General features: G+C 36.9%; 1 protein-coding gene and 1 long non-coding RNA gene across 10 annotated transcripts in view; one reads left to right on the top strand and one right to left on the bottom strand.

The window, feature by feature from the left end:
- Window positions 1–428: 428 nt before the first annotated feature.
- LOC105465531 (cAMP-dependent protein kinase inhibitor beta) overlaps window positions 429–20,729 on the bottom strand; it is a 248,641-nt gene continuing 228,340 nt past the window's right edge. For 5 of the 9 annotated variants that reach the window (XM_071096376.1, XM_071096375.1, XM_071096377.1 and 2 more), the window contains 2 exons: window positions 12,485–12,661; window positions 429–4,945 (listed from right to left, as the gene is read on the bottom strand). In XM_071096376.1, the coding sequence (XP_070952477.1) occupies window positions 4,878–4,945; window positions 12,485–12,661 (245 nt within the window). In that variant the 3' untranslated portion in view covers window positions 429–4,877. Of the gene's footprint in view, window positions 4,946–12,484; window positions 12,662–12,786; window positions 12,919–20,729 lie in introns of those variants that run through there. The other 4 variants (XM_011713982.2, XM_011713977.3, XM_011713981.3 and 1 more) reach the window with 4 other exon arrangements.
- Window positions 17,268–20,729, top strand: part of LOC139363291 (uncharacterized) — a 31,132-nt gene continuing 27,670 nt past the window's right edge. The window contains exon 1 of the long non-coding RNA XR_011623325.1: window positions 17,268–17,380. This is a non-coding gene — a long non-coding RNA (uncharacterized lncRNA). The remainder of the gene's footprint in view (window positions 17,381–20,729) is intronic.

The following is a 20,729-nucleotide window of genomic DNA, read 5'->3' as shown; positions in this document are numbered from 1 at the left end:
AATACACTCATGGATGAGCTGGTTTGGGGAGGAGGGGACGTTCGGTGAGAGAGAGGCTGTACACATCCAAGCTCTGAGAACCCTGTCCTAAGTCACTGTTGCACTTTCTTGTGTGAAGTCTCAAAGATACTCTCTGAATCCTTTTCTTCATCTGTAAAATTAAGAAACATTAACAACTATTTTATATGATTTTTTTATGAAGATTCAAAAGGATCACTATGTGCTAAGTAATCACCAGTCACATGAAATTTGGCTATTTTATTTTATTTTATTTTATTTTTGAAATAGAGTCTCGCTCTGTCGCCCAGGCTGGAGTGCAGTGGCGCCATCTCCGCTCACTGCAAGCTCCGCCTCCCGGGTTCACGCCATTCTCCTGCCTCAGCCTCCCAGTACCTGGCACTACAGGCGCCGCCACCACGCCCGGCTGATTTTTCTGTGTTTCTAGTAGAGACGGGGTTTCACCGTGTTAGCCAGGATGGTCTCGATCTGCTGACCCCGCGACTCGCCCGCCTCAGCCTCCCAAAGTGCTGGGATTACAGGCGAGCGCCACCGCGCCCGGCCTATGATGATGATTTCTATTGATGTGTGCCCACTAAGAAATCCATTCTAGGATTTTAACAAGTAACAATACTGCCCCAGTCCTTTGTTTGAGCCAATGCTTCCATTTTTTAACTGGCTGCAGATTTTTAATGTTCTGAGAGTTGCCTTCAATAACTTAAAAAAAAAAAGGGGGGGAACTCATTCTGATTAATCAGTCCTGTTTTTAGCCACGGAGGTGTTGCTAAGGGAAAAAAAAAGAGAGCAGAAGAATAAAAGGAAATCTATTCCGGCAAATAACACAGAAAAAAATCAACAGGTCTAGAACGTTCAGCTTAAAGTCTTTATCACCCTTTATGTTCTGGCAAATAATAATAATGCGAGTTTTTGCTAGTATGCCAGGCACTGCCCTTAATCAATTAGCAATATTCACTCACTTAATCCTCATAATAATTTATCATTTTACACATTGAAGAAATGGAAGCACAAGGAATAAAATAAACAAAATCATAAGAGGAAATGACAGATCTGTACTTTGAACTTGAGGGGTCAGGCTCCACAGACAGGGTAACAGATTAGTGAGCTTTGGTTACATCGTTTTTTAATTTTACTTTTTAATTAACAAATAATAATTATACATACTCATGGGGTACATAGTGATGTTTTGATACATACAATTTAGAGTGATCAGATCATGGTAATTTGCATATTCATCATCTCAAGCATTTGTCATTTCTTTGTGATGAGAATGCTCAACATTCTCCTTCTAGCTATTTTATTTTATTTTGTTTTTGTTTTTGTTTTCTGAGACAGAGTCTTGCTCTATTGCCCAGGCTGGAGTGCAGTGGCACAATCTCGGCCCACTGCAACCTCTGTCTCCTGGGTTCAAGTGATTCTCCTGCCTTAGCCTCCTGAGTAGCTAGGACAATAGCACCCACCACCACACCAAGCTAATTTTTTTTTTTACACCCTGCTAATTTTTGTATTTTCAGTAGAGACAGGGTTTCACCATGTTGGCCGGGCTGGTCTTGAACTCCTGACTTCGAGTGATCCACCCACCTTGCTCTCCCAAAGTGCTGGGATTACAGGTGTGAGCCACTGTGCCTGGCCCCTTCTAGCTATTTTAAATTATATATTATTATTAACTATAGTCATTCTACAGTGGCATAGAACACCAGAATTTTCATTTTCCTCTTGCTGCTCTCTATCCCCCCGTCCCTTGCCAAACATCTGCCCAAGTTGTCAAGCCACCTGAAGAAAACTAGTGGTTTATTTTCTATTCTAAGTAGGGCACCTCTACTTATGCTCACTAACATTTTAAGAAGGTTCAAATCTTTTCTTCCCAGATCACAAAATATCTCTGGGTACATGACACAAAATAGATTCTTTTTGTTCTTTCTCCTTTATACAGAGTTAAGTTTTCAGACAGCTGCTTTCTAGCTTTATTGTCACCTTTTAGCCTCATTATCTGACAGTGTTAATTTAGACTTTATAGCTATTGACTAAAGCAAGTGCCTTGTACAAAGACAATGGCAAAATGGGCAAGGAGACTAATGACTCCCAAATAAATAGCTTTGGTAAAAGTGTCTACTTGCTATGACAAAATACCATAAGTTCCTCAAAATAGCTTGATTTTTTAAAAAGTTGGTAGGCAAATTCAGTGTTGTCTTTAAACTGCTACTGACCTCTCATTATCCTTTGTCTGGACTCCTCAGTAAAAATAAACCATTTTTGTTGGCACATATTCTCAGTTAACAAGCCTGATACCTTGGGTAATACAAAATAGTGGAATATTTGTGTGTGCATTGTAGTGAATAAGTGATTTAGAATATGTATCGGTCAGAATATATGTAACTGGTAGCAATAATGAGGGACATGGCTTTACTTTTGGTTTTCTAAATGAGAAAAATACTGTAGAAATCTATGACCCAAGAATGATGTCACTTTATTTCTTCTACATTTTCATGGAACAAATTACTCATTTAAATACTGACTCAAGATTCTATTTTTTTGCAGTAACTGTCATCAAACACTAGTGAGTAGACTCATTGTTAAATGGTAATACTCATGGCCTGTCAGTCACCTATTAGCATGATGAAATTGGCATTCATGTGGTAATTACCATGAATTGTCTATTTCTACCATCCTGTTTTCTCCCAGCACCAAGCATTGGGGATCACGGAGTTTGTGAAGTCACAAAGAAAGGCAGAAGACAGACAAATAAACAAATAGAGCTTCCTACCACCTCCACTACCACAGTATTGGCAAGAGCATCTTGAATAAATATGACAATGATGATGATGATAGCTAATATTTACTGAATAATTATTCTTTGCCAGGCATTATTCAATTGTTTTGCATATACTATCTCATTTACTGCCTCCACCCACCCTATAAAGTATGCACTATTATTAAAACCATTCCACAGAGAATAAAACAGACTTAGAGACATGATGTAAGTTGCCCAGGATAAAGCAACTACTGAGTAGCAGAGCTAGAATTCAAACCTAGATAATCTGAATTTAAAATCCACATGCTTAACAGTTTAACTCTACTCCAAAGTGTCAGCATTGTTGACACACATGGCCGGGTAATCCTTGCTGTCAGGGCTGCCCTGCGGGACAGTAAGATGCTTAGCAGTGTAACGGTATCCCTGGCCTCTGCCTACTACATTACAGTAGCACCTTTTCTCCCTTGCTTTCCACCTCCAGTTGTGGCAGCCAAAAAGTCTCCAGACATTACCAAATGCCCTCTAGAGGTCAAAATTGCTTCCCCACACATGCTGAAAACCACTGTTCCGCTCTAACCTCTCTTTATCTGATTATATAACCTCAGGTCATTAAATAACTTTTAGAAATACAATTTTAATGGCTGTGATAAATGTTATTGAATATTAAATAAGTGCTACACTTAAAATATTACTTTTGATTCTTTAATAAGAAAAAACTATATTTAAAAACTTAAAGCAATCAGGTTCTTTGAGATCTACTCCTTTGGTGTATATAAGATATAATGGTAAGCTCTGTCAATAAAATAAGTCAGAGGTGATTTATATTGCAAAAACTATTAGCTTCATTCTTTAAAATGTGTCACCATTTTTTACCCAGCCTACTTCTGAAGATAAAGTGAAGGAGACTTGTGTCAGTAACAAATCTCTTTAGCAGCAAAAGAGTTTATTCGGTTACTGTATACAGACGTGGCCTAAGTCAACAATCAAATAAAATATAACTGCATGCATATATTTCTGAAAATGAAAATAAATTAATCACTGACATTTTTAAAACTTCAGAATTCTATTATTTTTCTAAAATATCTAATAAAACAGAATTTACTAACACTTTAGTTTTACTTTTGCTCCTTTTAAAATATATGTTTAGATACATATGTTTAAAGGATGTATTTTACTATTTCTACCAGCATCATTGACTAAATGCTTAAGTGCCTACTGCTATGTTAGCTACTTTAAAAATATATAAAAATTAAGATCGGCATTCCTGAGGAAGGTATTTAAAAGCAAATCAGACATACACAAAAGCCCTAAGAATAAGAAAAGAGAGTGTAAAACCACTAGTATTTTGTATAATTCATATTAAAGTAAAACGCACACACACATACACATACCAAAGTTAAGGAAGATAGTAAAACTCATTTAATAGGCATGTTCCATATAACCATTTTGTTACAAATTTTGCATTTTCCACATGAAAAAAAATCACAGTAGGCACATATTAGAAGCAAAATATGTCAGGCAAAAATATCCTAAAGATGTTTCTGTTATCAAACTTTTACAATTTTTCCAAATCGTTTTTGAGGTTTGGGAAAAAATCTGGGGCATTTTTGGCTAAAAACAAACACTATCCATGTGAGTTTTGACGATTGTTCTTTCTCACCAAAAAAAAAAAAAAAAAAAAAAAAGTCCATAATTTTCTACAAATTCCATGAAGTTTTAAATCAATGGTGTTTGATTTACATTTACCAAGAAATGATTTGCCCATCACCATGAAAATTGAATTAAAAATACATCAGGCTAAGTAAATCCAAAAGAGAACAGTGAATTTTGTTGGGCTTACAGACAATTGGTATGCATTTCTGTGATCATGTATTATTTTTAACCTTTTCCTTCGGTGCGATTTGGAAGTGACCTGCCTTTTAATAGCTTAGATTGGACATCATCATTGCAATCAAAGTGAGTAGCATCACAACACAATTATCTAATATACACATGCTGCTTAGGGTTGCAATGTTACCACAGTTACCACCAGATTAAATGTCTCAGGAAAACAGAACCACTAAGTCTTTCAACATGCGGAAATTCAGCACTCTTGACAGATTATGAGCCTTCATTTTTCTTCATTTTGAGGCTTTTCCAATTGGTCTTGTGTTGTTTCTTCATCTTTCTCTTTTGCATCTGAAAAAAAAAATTCCATTCATATGTAGAATATATTGAAATTTATTCTATATTATATTGGAATAAAACCATTGGTTTTTCCTTGGTCCACTGTCCATATTTTGTGCTCAATTCAGATATGGAAACTATACAAAAAAGACAGATATGAGTAGATTTGGGAATCTACCTTTTCCTGATCAACTGTCTCCTATTCTACAGAGTTATTAAGTGCCAGGCAGTCTTCTAGAGTATTCTCAGAGCCTCCATTTACAGATTACTAAAATGAAACACAAGCAGGTTAAGCGACTTGTCCAAAGTCAGAGACTAGTGAGTGACAGTCACAACTTGAGCTTGGGCCAACTGACTCCGTGGTCCATGTCCTTAGCCATTTCCCTGTGCAGGATTGTACTCTCCCCAGCTTCTTCACACTTTCTACTCTCTTTGCTCTTTCTTAGGAGATAACCTCACTTTCTACTTCATAGGAAAAAAAATCAAAGCTATCAGACAGGAGCTCCCTCAACTTCCTGCCATTAAATGTCTAAAACTCTCTGTGATCTGTGCTTATTCTTTCTGCCTTCCCTCTTTTTACAATGGAAGATGCACTCGTCAGCACCGGCTATGTAATTTGTTGGTGCCCAGCGCAAAATGAAAATGCAGTACCCTTGTTCAAAAATAATGAAAAATTTAAAGACAGCAACAATAGAACATAAACCAAGTGCAAGTCTCCTCTAATCAAGGAGCCCTATGCAACCACCCTGGCTGCACAATTTTGGAGCTGACTCCTGGTGCTACTCCTGCTGTGCAGTCTAATACCTTCATGATCCCACATCCTATCCATTTTTGCTTCATCAAGAGGTTGACTCTAATAATCATCTACTGCTCTTCATTGTATCTGACTTTTCCTTTCTCCCAGCTCTTTCGTTCCCTCAATTCACTACCATCTTTAAACTAAAAAAGACCCTCTTTCAACTGTAAGTCTTCCACATCCTATCTTCTCTTTCATCCTTTAAGAAGTATCCCTCTTTTGTTGTCTCCATTTTTAAGTAAAACTATTTGAGTCTACTACTTCTACAAAACTGCTCCTACCAAGTCATCAATGGCATCTTTGAAATCTGATGGACTCTATTCAGTTCTTCAACTTTAATTCATCAAATATTTATTAAGCGTGTACTATGTACAAGGCAATGAACAAAACATAAATCCTGGCTCTCAGGAAAAATCTGATGAGAAATATGGACAATAAACAAAATAAATAAAATGTGTGGTCAATCAGAAGTAAAAAGGGCTAATGAAGACATTAAAGCAGAGGTGGAAAATAGAAATTTTCAAGAAGTCTTGGGGCCTGGAGGATGCAATTCTAGAGAGAGTTAGCTGGGTATGCCTCACTAAGAAGGAGACATTTGAGTAAAGGCCTGAAAAGTTGAAGAAGAATTCTATATAGATAGCAGGGAGAAGAGCATTCCAAGCACAGAGAAAAGCAAGGCCAAAGACAATAAAACACAGGAAGGATTTGCAAATGGGACAGTGGTAGAGAAAATTAGAATGGAAAATGGAGTCACAGAGGTACCAAAAAAAAACTAGATCTTGTGAGTGAAAAATGGCAGATTTATGGATCAATTTTGAAAGTAGAGCTGACAGTATTCACTGATAGATGAGATGGAGAATACAAGAAAAAGAAGGGAGATAAGGATGATTCCAATATTTTTGGCAATAATTTTGTTAACTGGAAGTATGAATTGCCACTCAGAGATGGGAAAATGCAGAAAGACCTGTTGTTGGGAGACTATCTGGAGTTCGCTTTTATATCCATTAAGTTTGAGATTCCCATTAGATATCCAAGCAGAGATGCCAATTAGGCAATTGGTATATGAGTGTGCAGTTCAGGAGAGCTCCAGGTTGGAGATACAAATTTGTAAGTCATCAAAAGCACGATCATTATCCCAACGAGATCAGATTACATCACAAGTGACAGAGTGTTGATAGATATGATGTCCAAAGACCGAATTTTGATAACCTCCAATTTATTAAGAGTTAGGGGAGATGAGGAAAGTAAAGCTGAAGGAGGAGCAGCCAGGGAAGCAGGAAGAAAACTAGATGAGTGGAGTGTCCAGAAAGCCAAGGGAAGAGAAACGTTACAGGAAAGAGTGACAATCATCTATGACTAAGAGATCATGCAAGAGGAGGGCTAAGAATGAACCACTGATATTAGCAGAGACAATGTCATTTGTCATCTTGAAATAGCAGTGGGGTGATGTGGTGAGGTGAAAATCTTATTAGGGTGAGAGAGAGAATGGGACGCAGAAGATTTGGAGCCACAGAAGCAGATAACTCTGTCAAGAAGTTTTGTTACAATACAGAAATGGAAAACTAGGACAGTAGCTGGAGGGAGAATTGGGATCAAGGGAGAATTTGTACCCCTAGCAATCATAATTGGTTGCCTTCTAATTAACATGGCAGGTGCTTAATAAGTGTGTATTGAAAGAAATCCCTTAGAAAAATAAGCTTGGTGGAAAATGGTACTCTATAACAGTATGAAATACAAAGAACTAAATTATTTGTATAGTAATTGAAGCTGCACTTGCCACCACAGATTCTAAGCAAGCTACACACAAAGCTTTATAGCTTTCAGAGAAGAGTTGTTAAATCTGCTATCTCAAGTTTGTCTAAGGAGCAGATAATAATATGAAGTCCCCTTAAGTTATTATCTTTCTATGAAATGTACTAGGAAATCAAGGTAATAATTAGATGAAAACTAACAGGATACCATTTGTTGTCAATCTAGTATCTTGCTCAGGATTATTAACTAAAATATAAAACATGATTTCAAATACCTCTTACAGTCTCATTTTTTGCTTTGTAATGTGAAAGTGTTTAGAAATACATTGAAAGATGATTGCAGATAAAAAGAAACAATAATCTGCTCAAGAGGTTATGATTGCTGTCAACTTTGAATTGTGATGTTAATGAAAACTTTTTGTATTGTGATGTTAATGAAAGGAAAATTATTTTTCATATATTATGAACTTCCTAGTTAACATTGTTATTCTTCAAGCTTCTGCACATGTCAAGTGCTTTCAATGTAATTGAATATATTTTCAATATATTCTTTCAACATAATTTATCTGAGAGTGCAACATCAAACTTCCCTTTCAAGCCTGTTACTGTCATTTCAAATGTTAATAAGCTTTTTTGAACAGTTATTTATCTCACTTTTTTGATCATAATAAGAACTCTTGAGAAAGTAAGAAAACGTTGAGTTCTAGATTATCTGGCTTGATTCTGTTCTCTAGAAGCCTAGTTTGGAAAAACATTTCTCATATGTAGTAACACGTTACTTAATATAAAGATTGGCCGGGCGCAGTGGCTCACGCCTGTAATCCCAGCACTTTGGGAGGCCGAGGCGGGCGGATCACAAGGTCAGGAGATCGAGACCATGGTGAAACCCCGTCTCTACCAAAAAATAGAAAAAAAATTAGCCGGGCGCAGTGGCGGGCGTCTGTAGTCCCAGCTACTCGGGAGGCTGAGGCAGGAGAATGGCGTGAACCCGGGAGGCGGAGCTTGCAGTGAGCCGAGATCGCGCCACTGCACTCCAGCCTGGGCGACAGAGCGAGACTCCGTCTCAAAAAAATAAATAAATAAATAAAAATAATAAATAAATATTACGTTCAGATCCTTATTATGTATCTTTTAGGTAATAAACCACTTTAACCGTTTACTAAATTAGGCTTTTCATTAATATACGTTTAACATAAATCAGATTATAATAGTCTATTTTTTTTACATTTTCTATTTCCATCCTTGTGTTCTGCTCTTCTTTGTATCAACTGTTTTTTCTACTCCTTGTCACATTTTTAGAGTGCTTCACAGAACAACAATTCTGCAAGGTGCTTCTTTAGAGATGGTCAAATAAATGAGACAAAAAAAAAATGCTGTATGTTCTATTTTTAGAAGGGTGTAGACACACTATTACTTTAAAGTCTCTGTAACAAAGGCTCTGAGAAGTCCTTGTCTAAAAAGGAAACATTCCCAGAAGTGTAAAAAGCCAATTATGTTGAAACCAGCAATTCCAAACTTATTTGACCACAGCACCCTTTTTATCTGGGTGACACATTAATACCCAAAAGAATTTCCATGAAGCATTTATAGAGAAAAGTTGGTATAATGGGAAAGATGAAGGCTTTGGAACGAGAAATTCTATTATCACTTAATTTTTGTGAGCTTGAGCAAGTCACTTAACCTGTTTGGGGTTAGTTATGGTAACATCTATATATCAAAAGAGTGGAGGCCTTCTAAGGCTCCCTCTTTCTTTCTCATATTCTGTATTTCCATTTGTACTGTAAAGGTAATCTACTTGTGTGGCTTGTGAGGTATGGGAGAATTTCATTTGCACTATTTTCTCCTCAATCATATAAAATAAATTTTGAAAATATACACTCAAGGCCAGGCGCGGTGGCTCATGCCTGTAACCCCAGTACTTTGGGAGACCAAGTCGGGCAGATCACCTGAAGTCAGGAGTTTGAGACCAGCCTGCCCAACGTGGTGAAACCCCATCTCTACTAAAAATACAAATATTAGCGGCGTGTGGTGGTGGGCGCCTGTAATCCCAGCTGCTCAGAAGGCTGAGACAGGAGAATCACTTGAAACCAGGAGGCAGAGGTTGCAGTGAGCTGAGATGACGCCATTGCACTCCAGCCTGGGAGACAAGAGTGCAACTCCGTCTCAAAAAAAAAAAAAAAAAAAAAATTACACTCAAATATTCAAAAATGTGTATCTCTGAATCTTTTTCCCTCTGGTCCACCAGACCTATATATCAAATTGCTTCATTGACTTGTCCATTTAGATGTCTCATAGGTATCCTAAACACACAAATTTTCACTCCTCCAACTCTCAAAATTGCCCATCCTCTAGGCTAACACTTCTCAGTGTTATGGCACCAGCACCTGCCTGACTGCTCGAGGAGTTATCCCCCAATTCTCTTCCTCATCTCTGCCACATCCAATTCATCAGCAAGTCCTATTGATTCTGCCTACAAAACATATCCCAAATCCACTGACCTTTCTCCATCCCAGGATGCCACCCTCTGTCACCTCTTGTTCATATGTCATCAAATATCATTGATCTTTTTATCATGGTTATCAATTTATAAGGAATAGATTAAGACAGATTATGAACTGGGCAAACCTCAGGTTAATTTCATGCAGTATGCAGGACACTGGAAATCCTAGATTTCCTGCCACTTATGCATATTTATTTAAAAATTTAAAAATATAAACAAAAGAGGATAGACCTGAGGGAAATCTGCAGATCTTCCTCACCTCATAATTTGTATGTTTAAGTGAATAAATTATTGAAACCATAACATCTGAGATAGACTCCCGCTTTCAGTTTTCATTATCAATTGGAAAACATTCATTTTAAAATTCATAATATCTATGCTTAGCTAATGAGAAAAAGATAAACCTTCAAACTGCTTACTTGTAACTTTGTTAATAAAATATTATCTATGTCATCTACCTATGTAAGCCTATATCCTTTTGTGTATTTTTTCTACTCTTTAATTTTTCATTGACAAATAAAAATTATATATATTTATGTTGTTGTGCAACATGATGTTCTGATAGATGCATACATTGTAGAGTGACTAAATCAAGCTAATTAACGTATTATTTACCTCACATACTTACGTGTGTGTGTATGTGTGGTGGGAACACTCAAAATCTACTCACTTGGCAATCTTCAATTACACAATACATTGTTATTAACTATAGTCACCCTTTTGCTACAATAGATCTCCTGAACTTATTTCTCCTGTCTAATTTTAATTTTATATATTTTGACCATCATCTTCCTAATTTTCCTGGTAGCTACCATTCTACTCTCTGATTCTAGCTGTTTGTCTCTTTCAGATTCCATGAATAAGATCATGTGGTATTTGCCTTTCTGTGCCTGGCCTATTTCACTTTACAACATGCCTTCATCCTTTTGCGTAATCTTTAGCATCTGGTGTTATTTGTGAATTCATTTTTACCATTTTCAGTTTCTTAACTGATGCCTTTGACTTTATTTCAAAATGATATGAAGAAAAATATAAAAACAGTAACATATTCTTCCAGATCCTAGTCTCTCTAGTGACCAAAATAAAATGGAGAACACTGCTGACTCTCCCATAGTATATTTGTTCTCTTTTGCTTGATTAACTAATGTCAGTTACATTAAGGTTTTGTGTATGTTGAAGGTGTATAAAATTTAATTAGGGTTTTTACACTAACAAGTAATTGCCTTCTCTACCTCACTAGTTTAGAACAGACTCCAACAGCAACATCATGTTCCTATGGTCATATTACATTTTCAAACTTAAAAGGCCAAGAACATTACATATATGTTTATTTCTTTCTTCCCTTATCTTTTCCATCTTTTCATTCTTCTTATTATATTTTACGTTGAACTGTATGCTTTTTAATTCTCACCTATAGTGTCGCATATGAGAAATAGTGGCCTTTGGAAAAAGATGAGGTAATCATGGAACTGCAGGATCTGGTCACAGCTCCTGGCCTACAAGGTTATAACCATTTCATAGAGAATGAACCAGGAACATTTGAAACTTTACCAGGTAGTAAATAACCTCCTGAAGCAAAGAACCAAGAGCCTTCTTCTTGGGCTCCCAGGAATGGGCCAGATGTGAGCGGCTTCTGGTTCTCACTTGCTTTGTTGTCACCAAGAATAAATTCCCAAACATACTACTAGAGTTCACCTGAGAGTCTAAAACGGAGCACAAAAGGTGAGAAGTTTGCTAATGACTTGGAACAAAAATGATCTTTAATCTCTCTGAGTGTAGTTTTTAACTTTGATTCAGGGTTTTGTTGTTGTTTTTTTTAAATCTCCATAAGGGTTTTTAAATGAAAGGCACCTTTTAACACTTTATTGAAAGTATCCTTATATTCGTTTTCAGGAGACTAAATTGTGGAAGCTATATAAACTGTATGTAAACAATGGAGAGAGAGACCTAAGATTTCCCTTCATGGTGTGACAGCTCTACCTTTCTCTTAATGTCAAGAATGATCACCTTTTCTACAAAAATTCTCTTGAAAGAATCTCATCCCTACTTGAGAGTAAACTTCTTCCTAGATTTGAGAATTAAAGGGCTTGTGGCACACTACAGTGAAGCAGAAGCTTCCAAAGTGATTTGTCAATGGATGGCAGAAGAAAAATTACTTTATTTATGAATACTTCTCAATAAAATTGAAAGCTCATTGACAGAAAGATCATATTTGTTCACCTTTGTATTCCCAATTATTAGCTTTGTGCATGACTATAACTATACACATGCAATGAATAAATAAAACTCCAGTTTCTGCATACACAGCATGAGACAAAAAGATGAAATATTCTACTTTGGAAAAGGCTGAACATCCACTAAGCCTTAAACAAAAGCTGAGAGGTTTAAGTAAACAAATAAGGAAACTGAGCACTTTTAACTAGGTAAAAGAAAGACTGTCCAGAGAAAAGGACTGGTTAGGAAGGGACAAGTGCTGTTAATTGTAAGAGGATTTTGAGTATTACCTTCCTTCACGGAGAGAGCCTCCAGTTTGAGGGGTAAATCTGAGGTTCCGTCTGTGGCAGCTGAACTCTGGATGTCTGGTAAGGCATTCCGGCGGCCTGCCCTTGCTGAAGATGCAAAATTGGCGACCCCAGACTCCACATCAGTCATTTTTGATGAATCTGTCCTCATAGCAACATCTACAAATAGAATGTGCATATGAAGAAGATGAGCCTATTCAGAGCTAAATGTTCACCACAGTGGTTGAAAGGCATGGCTAGATCAAAAACACAACAGGCTTGAGAGTCTAATCATTGATCACAACCTTCATCAATGTCTACTGTTACGGTCCTGCAGCGTCCATTTGCACATTTGCTGAATAGAGCAGGAAGTCCTTAGTGTGAGCCAGATTGCTAAAAATAACCCCTGAGCCGAATGAGCCACTTGGATGCTTAAGGGTGCAGTAATCCCTTGCCTTTTGTTCTGCTTTTCTATGGATGGATCAGCCAAACTAGGGCTTGAAAGGAAATGAAAACTGACTTTTTTGACCACTCCTGTAGAGACTCGGCCTGCCAGTATTTTCTTGTGGTGGTTGTTCAGGCTGAAACCAAATAACTATAATTTGTAGGGACCAAACAAAACACTCTTTTCCTACTTCTTAGAAATAAGAAATTCTACTTTATCTCAAAAGCTTTTTCCCTAGAGAGCACTGGATATTTTGATCTGTTCTGGTCTGAAACCTAATTTTCGATAAATTCATGTTAATGTTTGGAAAAGTAGGACCTATTTTAGGTTTTTTTTTAATCTTCAGGTCGACATGGTAATTATTAATTCTTTCCTAAGCACCCTTTGTCTCCCTAACAATTGTCTCTCTCTAAGAAAGAATTCTCAAGAGATCATTCACTATAGAGGGAGGAAGGTAACAGTTATTGCTTACTCTAAAATTGACCTTCTTTTTATGATGTTTTCTAATGAATCTCTCCTGAGAAGTCAACTCTGAAGAGCATCTTTAAAGCAGCAGCAGCAGCAAGCATTTTATTGAAAAGCTATTTAATGCTAGCCTCTCAGCTAGGCCTGAGAGTACAGACGTATGGTATACTTTCCATCTTTGGGAAACTTGCACTCTCAAAAGGGAGAGAAAATATATGCATGCAAAGATAGATACCCTAACATAGAACGCACTATGATACCCTAATATAGAATGCACTGAGGGATGGAGATGCTCATTTGTGACACCTAAAAAGGGCAGAAATATGTAAACCTTGGGCTACACAGAACAAATCCAACTTTTCATGGTAGTTGGAGGGAGTAACTTCAATTCAGGAAATGCTAAAAACTAAATGACACAGTCACAAAACATGGTGCATTTAGCAATAGAAACACAACATCTTTGGTTCACAGAATCCAAGAAATGCAAATTGAGCTTAGCATGGTCCTTAGGAGTCCAGGAATAGTTCGGAATTGCCCAAAAAAGAGTCATTCTATTAATTCCATAGATATTATTGTCTTTCCAGGAATCATGGGAAATTTGAGAACAGAGCTATGTTTTGAGATACAATTTTGGAATCCATCAGACTTTTAACTGCCTGGTATTTGGCAACTGTGGATAACATATAGATAACTTAGTGTACTGTAAAGAGCAATAGACTATTGGTCAAAAAGAATATGCTCCATTATAGACTTGTAAGGTGATATTGTTCAATCCATTTAATTTCTCTGAGTCACAGTTCCTCCCTTATATAACGGGCATAGCAATTAGCCTATGGATTCACAGGATGCTTGTGAAGCCCTAATGACATAAAGAATAAATAAACTCTTTGTAACTATAAGGCATATGTTTCATTGTTGGCATCATTGTTCATATCTCACTAAGCATTCTTTATTGCACCACCTTCTTGTGTATCCTCTTTAATCCTGACAAGAAGTATTTTCCTCTTGGGAAGACCTCTAGCATTTTCTAAGAGGAAAACCAGCATTTTTATTCAATACTACAAGAACATTTTTATATTATATTATTTAAACCTCCCAATAATCCCATGAGGTACTGAAGTATGACCCTTGTTTCGTGGATGCGGAAACTGGGGGTCAGAGAGGTTAAGCGACTCATTTAAAGTTGCACAGCTGCTAAGCCAGCACTCAGGCATGCAAACCCAGTTGCAGTTCACTCTGAAAGCAACACGATATGGATTATCACAAAATTGTCTCTTTGAATCCCCATAATGCACGTAGCCATATAAAGCTACTTTATATTCTGCCTTTATTATTTTTATATAGAGAAAATAGGGGGGAAAATGTGTCTGTGTGTATACATATATATATCTAAAAGTTTCTTAAAGTATGTATGTGTATATATATATACACACACGCACATATACACACACACACACACACACACACATATATATATAAAAAAAATACCTGGACGATGGAATAATCTCTCTCTCTCTGAATATATATATATATATATATACACACACACACACACACACAACGGATGCATATAATTGGTTCCCCATCTTTTCACAGTGTTGCTCTCTAGTTTGTTTGGTTATCTTGTGAGCTCTCCTATGATACATTAATTTTGGTCAGATCTCTTCTCAACAGCTTGTAAGAAGTGGCTAGTTTCGAAGTAGACCCCATTTGCTGGCCTCCACTCTGTCCTCCACCAATTCACATCACATCAGAAACCACTATGACTGCAAGTATCTCTTCCTGTGTAACCGCAAAGAAGTTAACTCTGTTGGTCTTAAAGGAACAACTCCATGAATAACTGAATTCTTACTTGCCTGCTAGTCTAAAACCTTAAAATTAAATATGATAATAGTTTTTAAAATGTTAAGATATGTGATCTTAAATATTTAAATAAATGTATATATTTTATATAAAATAAAATGGGTAAACTTCTTCAGCAAGATGGGACATTTTAAACGAATATTGAGTTGAAATTTGTATATTGAAAAAGAAATTCTTTTTTTTAAATAATTTTTTTGGCTCGGCATGGTGGCTTATGCCTGTAATCCCAGCACTTTGGAAGGCCAAGGTGAGCAGATCATGAGGCCAGAACTTTGAGACCAGCCTGGCCAACATGGTGAAACCCTGTCTCTACTAAAAAATAAAAAATAAAAATAATAGTCAGGCATGGTGGCTCATACCTGTGATCCCAGCTACTCAGGTGGCTAAGGCAGGAGAATCTTTTAAACCCAATAGGTGGAGGTTGAAGTGAGCCAAGATTGCGCCACTGCACTCCAGTCTGGGCGATGGAGCAAGACTTTGTCTCAAAAAACAATAATAATAATTTACTTAACTTTTATTTTAGGTTCAAGGGTACATATGAAAGTTTGTTACATAGGTAAACTTGCGTCATGGGGATTTGCTGTACAGATTATTTTATCACCCAGGTATTAAGCCAAATACCCAATAGTTATCTTTTCTGCAGCTTTCCCTCCTCCCACCCTCCACCCTCAAGTGAACCCCACTGTCTGTTGCTAAAAAAGAATCTTCTAAAAAGTGGCCCTTGTAGTGGGTGATCAGCATGAAAAAGAAATTCTGGGTTTCACGTTTATTTCAAGATCATTTTGCTGCTAGCTGGCTGCTATTTTGGAAGTTTTTGCTTTTGCCTTTATATTGTTATTTCAGACACAGGCTTTCTAATTAGTTCTATTTTGTAGATTGATGCTGGAAAATAAAATAATCACAAAACTATCTAAAAGTTTGCTAAAGTTGTATTCATTAACTACTATTTTAAGATTGAAAACAGAACTGGCCAAATAGGGAGGCTAAGTAACAAAACTGCTTTACTTCGGGGCTGTACTTGGCCATGGCAAACTCACATTTGGCACCATCTTCCTTTCAAAGTCTGCCACTGATACTGACTGACCAAGATGTCATGCTCCACCACAGGCAGACCAAAGAGCTAACCTCGCCCAGCAATGTGGGAAGATGGCACATTCTACCGAGAAAAGCTATTTTCCTGACCAAATGTGCCAATGGCCTAGAAATTGGTGGCAGGAACATTTGAATCCACAAGATGACTCTTAGTTGGGCTCTTTAAACTCCAAAGCAAAGAGATTTATTGTACCACTGGAGATAATCTGAAAGCTCATCAAGAAAAAAAATATGAATAAACTATGTAATTATGTTATGAAATGTTATACTACAATTTTAAAGAATGTATTAGATCCAATAACACACTGAAATAAAGCAAGTTTAAAAATTAATATTTATAGTGTGGGGGAAAAGGAGAGAATATTATGAATACAATGGAATCTCATCTTTATACAAATAATAAAAATTCTAGTTGGGAATGGAAGGTAGAACAAGGAAAATATTAACCTTTTTTTCTCTACCTCTTTACATATTTTGACTTGTACTAATGATACCTTTGTAATTTAAAAGAATTGAAACATCCACCTAGAAAAATTATGAATAAATAGACATTCAGCACAGAAAGGCTCTAAAAGTAACATTTTGAAAATTTAACCAAATAATAGCATATCCTTAAGAGAAAGCTTCTTCTTCCCCCAATAGCCATCTCTCATTTGTCTGTTGTTGGTTTTCTATACAACACTGATTGCATATGCTTGATTTTTTAAAAAGGGGTGATATACAAATAGAAAAGAGATGATTGCTCTCTTCAAATGCCTTGTGACATTTAAAATGTATAGCCCACACAAAGATGAGGAAATACTACAGAGAAAAATGACAGATTAACTTGAGGTTCTTTTAATTTTCTGGGCATAATTACGTTATGTTTGCTAACCAAGGCAGTTGACTCACTAGTAACTCTTCCTCTTTCTCTTCTATAGAATTAACAAAGGACTCTAGATGAGTGCTGCTTTGTCAACTGTGACTGCTTACAGAAGCTGGAACCATTTAGACATTTGGAGATTTCACAAAAGTCCTTGCAATCCCACAGCAAGGTAATGTGATTTACATTGCCTGAGACACACTTCTATCTCTATTGAAAATATACAATTTTCAGACTGTTTGACAAAAGACTATTACACAGTTATATATATATATATATACACACACACACATATGCCAGCATCTTTACAGTCTCTAAAATACTGAAAATGCAACACCAGCACAACTCAAGAGGACAAGATGTCCAAGATAAATGGAGCATTAAAGTCATATTAAAAAATCACCAGTCAGAACCCAGTGGGCCCCAAAGAGCCTGCTAAGAAAAAGAGGATGTTAGTATGTTAGAAGCATAATTATAAACAAATAGAAGTTTTTGCAAATTCTTTCCTCCCCACAACACGTCCATTTTCTTAATTCACACACATTATTTTCTCAAGCTTCCTTACTTGAAGGCCAAGATTGCAAAATGGTAGATACCTTCTTTTCTCATCTCCGGATACATATCACTCATTCTATCTTCCACAGTGAAACCATTGTTCATTTTATACCTAAGACTTCAAATAAACTTCTTGCCCACTAAATTAGTTCCCTGGAGGTGTGAGTCAGACTTTCTGAAAAAACACAGAATAACAAAGAAGTAAAAACATGCATTTTGGAAGAAATGTCAGTGTTTTTCCTGGCCAAAGACTGAGAGAGAAGGAGAGACTGACAAATGGACAGACTGGACACTGGTCTCCCCTGATAACCAAATGCCTTATCTGCCTCTTTCCAGCTCTCAGTATCCTAATACCTTATGCTAGATGTTTGCAGTTCTCTGCCTACAAATCATTAATTTCATATAATTTTCTGTTTTGAAACATATGAACCTCTTCCAAACAAGGTGAAAGAACTAGAATTACTTCTTTATGTGCCAACAAAAACAGATCATTATTTATTCATCCAGTCATCTCTTGAGCTCCTACTAAATTATCAAGTGCAAAGCCTTGTTCTTGGCCCACAAGTTACAGAGAGGAACCCATAGTCCGGTGACATGAGACATAGTTTGATCTTTCCAGTTACCTTTCCTGACCTCAAATCCTATTATTTGGAAATAAAGTAAAATTACCCACTCCTAACATGTAAATGCTTTGCATATCTCCTATTCACTTAAGTATCAAGATCACTTTAAGCTAAACAGAACTTACATGAAATGTAGACCCGTGGCCGGGCGCGGTGGCTCACGCCTGTAATCCCAGCACTTTGGGAGGCCGAGGCGGGCGGATCACAAGGTCAGGAGATCGAGACCACGGTGAAACCCCGTCTCTACTAAAAATACAAAAAATTAGCCGGGTGCGGTGGCAGGCGCCTATAGTCCCAGCTACTCGGTAGGCTGAGGCAGGAGAATGGCCTGAACCCAGGAGACGGAGCTTGCAGTGAGCCGAGATTGTGCCACTGCACTCCAGCCTGGGGGACAGAGCGAGACTCTGTCTCAAAAAAAAAAAAAAAAAGAAATGTAGACCCGTATAATTTTTTGAAACTTAGAAACCTTCTTGTTTTAGAAATTTTTCTAAAGATGGTATTTCTGTGCCTCTAGTGTAAGTCAAAGGGAACTCTACTTTTGTTTGTTGACACGCACATTTTTTAATGCTTATGTTCTTGCTTGTTAATTGCAGACAGATCATTCAATATACATTGGTAGACACATGGAAGTTATTTTTACCACAGAGAATTTTTGACAGCTTAAACACATGAAATTCATAATGCAAAGTCAAATTAATTTTTTCATAATATTCCACATAAACTAATGCACAAAGCTGAATACCTTTCCAGCACAATGTTACTTCTTATACTAACATAGGGCCACTTACAACACTAACATACACGAATGTTGTTAATGATATAAAAGATTAACTGTAATAAACTATGTAGCCCCCTTGAGTATGTGTCTGTGTTTGGGGGAGTCAGATTTAACTGGTCATCTAATTATTTCTAGTTTCATGCTAAAAAGTCTTATTCAACATGTACCCTCCATAAAGGTTTTCAGAGAGTTAAGTTGGGCTTCTCCCAATCACTTGCAGCTTCCCAAAAGGACTAATAAATTTCTCCCATGATTGCAGGATATTACATTTGAAAAGACGATATAGTCCAAACTTCTAGATCCAGACACTTCAGTGATGCATCAACGTAACATAGCCAATTTGTGTCAAAATCTTTCCTAAGGTTAGATAGTACTCTTTCTTCCATTACTATGATTCCTCCTGCTGCTTTCCATAACAAAAAACAAAAACAAACCCAGTTATCTACAGGGACAAAAATAAAAATGAAAATTCACTGTATACCAAAAAGTCTTTTTAAAAATTAAACAAGTTTCCTTTTTAATATGTTAGCTTGAGTAGGGTGTGTGTGTCCCTGTGTGGGGTGTGTGTGTGTGTGTGTGTGTGTCTGTGTGTGTGCTATGTATAGTGGATGGTATCCAGAATAAAGAGTGATATTTTCACTTCTCCTTTAGAGGAGTATAAGTCTAAGTGGTTATAACCATAGCAAAGCATCCCTCCTGCCTACATTTTAAATAGTTTGGCTTTTATTTCTAGCTTCAGAGTGTTCAGAATTGAGAGGATTTAGCATGGATTTGAAGAAACCCTTCTCATTCTTTTTTTCCCAGCTTACCTCAAACCCTACCTATACTCCTTCACTTTCATTTGTTTCACATTATTCTTTCTAACCAGTGACTCAAATATTGTTGGTTCTTATCTTATAAAGGTACTAGAGCCTGCTTAAAGAAGTTAGGGTTCAATTCAAAAAGCATTTACCAACTCTGCAAAGCCCCACGCTAGACACTGTGAAATCTGGCACAATAAGGTCTTCCTATGCCTTAACTGGCAGTCTGTGAAGGCTGCGTGCAAGGTACCTTTACCACATGAGCAGGGCAGGCAGTGCTTCATTCCAGAATAGAAAATGAAGCCAGGCTTCACAGGGAACATAGCGTTTAATGGAACCCCAGAAAGTAAGTAAGCAAATTCCAGAGAAAGGCTGCCCTCAGACCACCCATTTCTCATATAGTTGCTTTTCTGACTACTCTTGTACACAAAGCATTCTTAGATTTCAAAGGGGGCACAAATATGCTCCAAGTACACAAAATCCCCAGCACTGAATTTGCCATAGTGGGAAAATAATGTGATTTTGAAGTTCTTGTGTACAATGTGATTTTGAAGTTCTTGTAGTCTGCTTGTACTCTTCCCTATAAAGAGGGAATGCAGCCAGTCTGTGTCGGGGGTTTACATGCAAGGCCTAAAAAGTCAGTTCCCTTTTCAATGAGATATATGGTTTTAAAATGTCAGATGACTGTTTATGACATCAGTAGGAAGAACAGAGGGGAAGTTAATTCTTACCAATGTGGTCACAGTAGAAATGGCTTTGTATCCC

Source organism: Macaca nemestrina, chromosome 5 (genome assembly GCF_043159975.1).
Source record: "Macaca nemestrina isolate mMacNem1 chromosome 5, mMacNem.hap1, whole genome shotgun sequence".
Classification (NCBI taxonomy): domain Eukaryota; kingdom Metazoa; phylum Chordata; class Mammalia; order Primates; family Cercopithecidae; genus Macaca; species Macaca nemestrina.
This window is presented reverse-complemented; position numbering and strand designations above follow the sequence as displayed.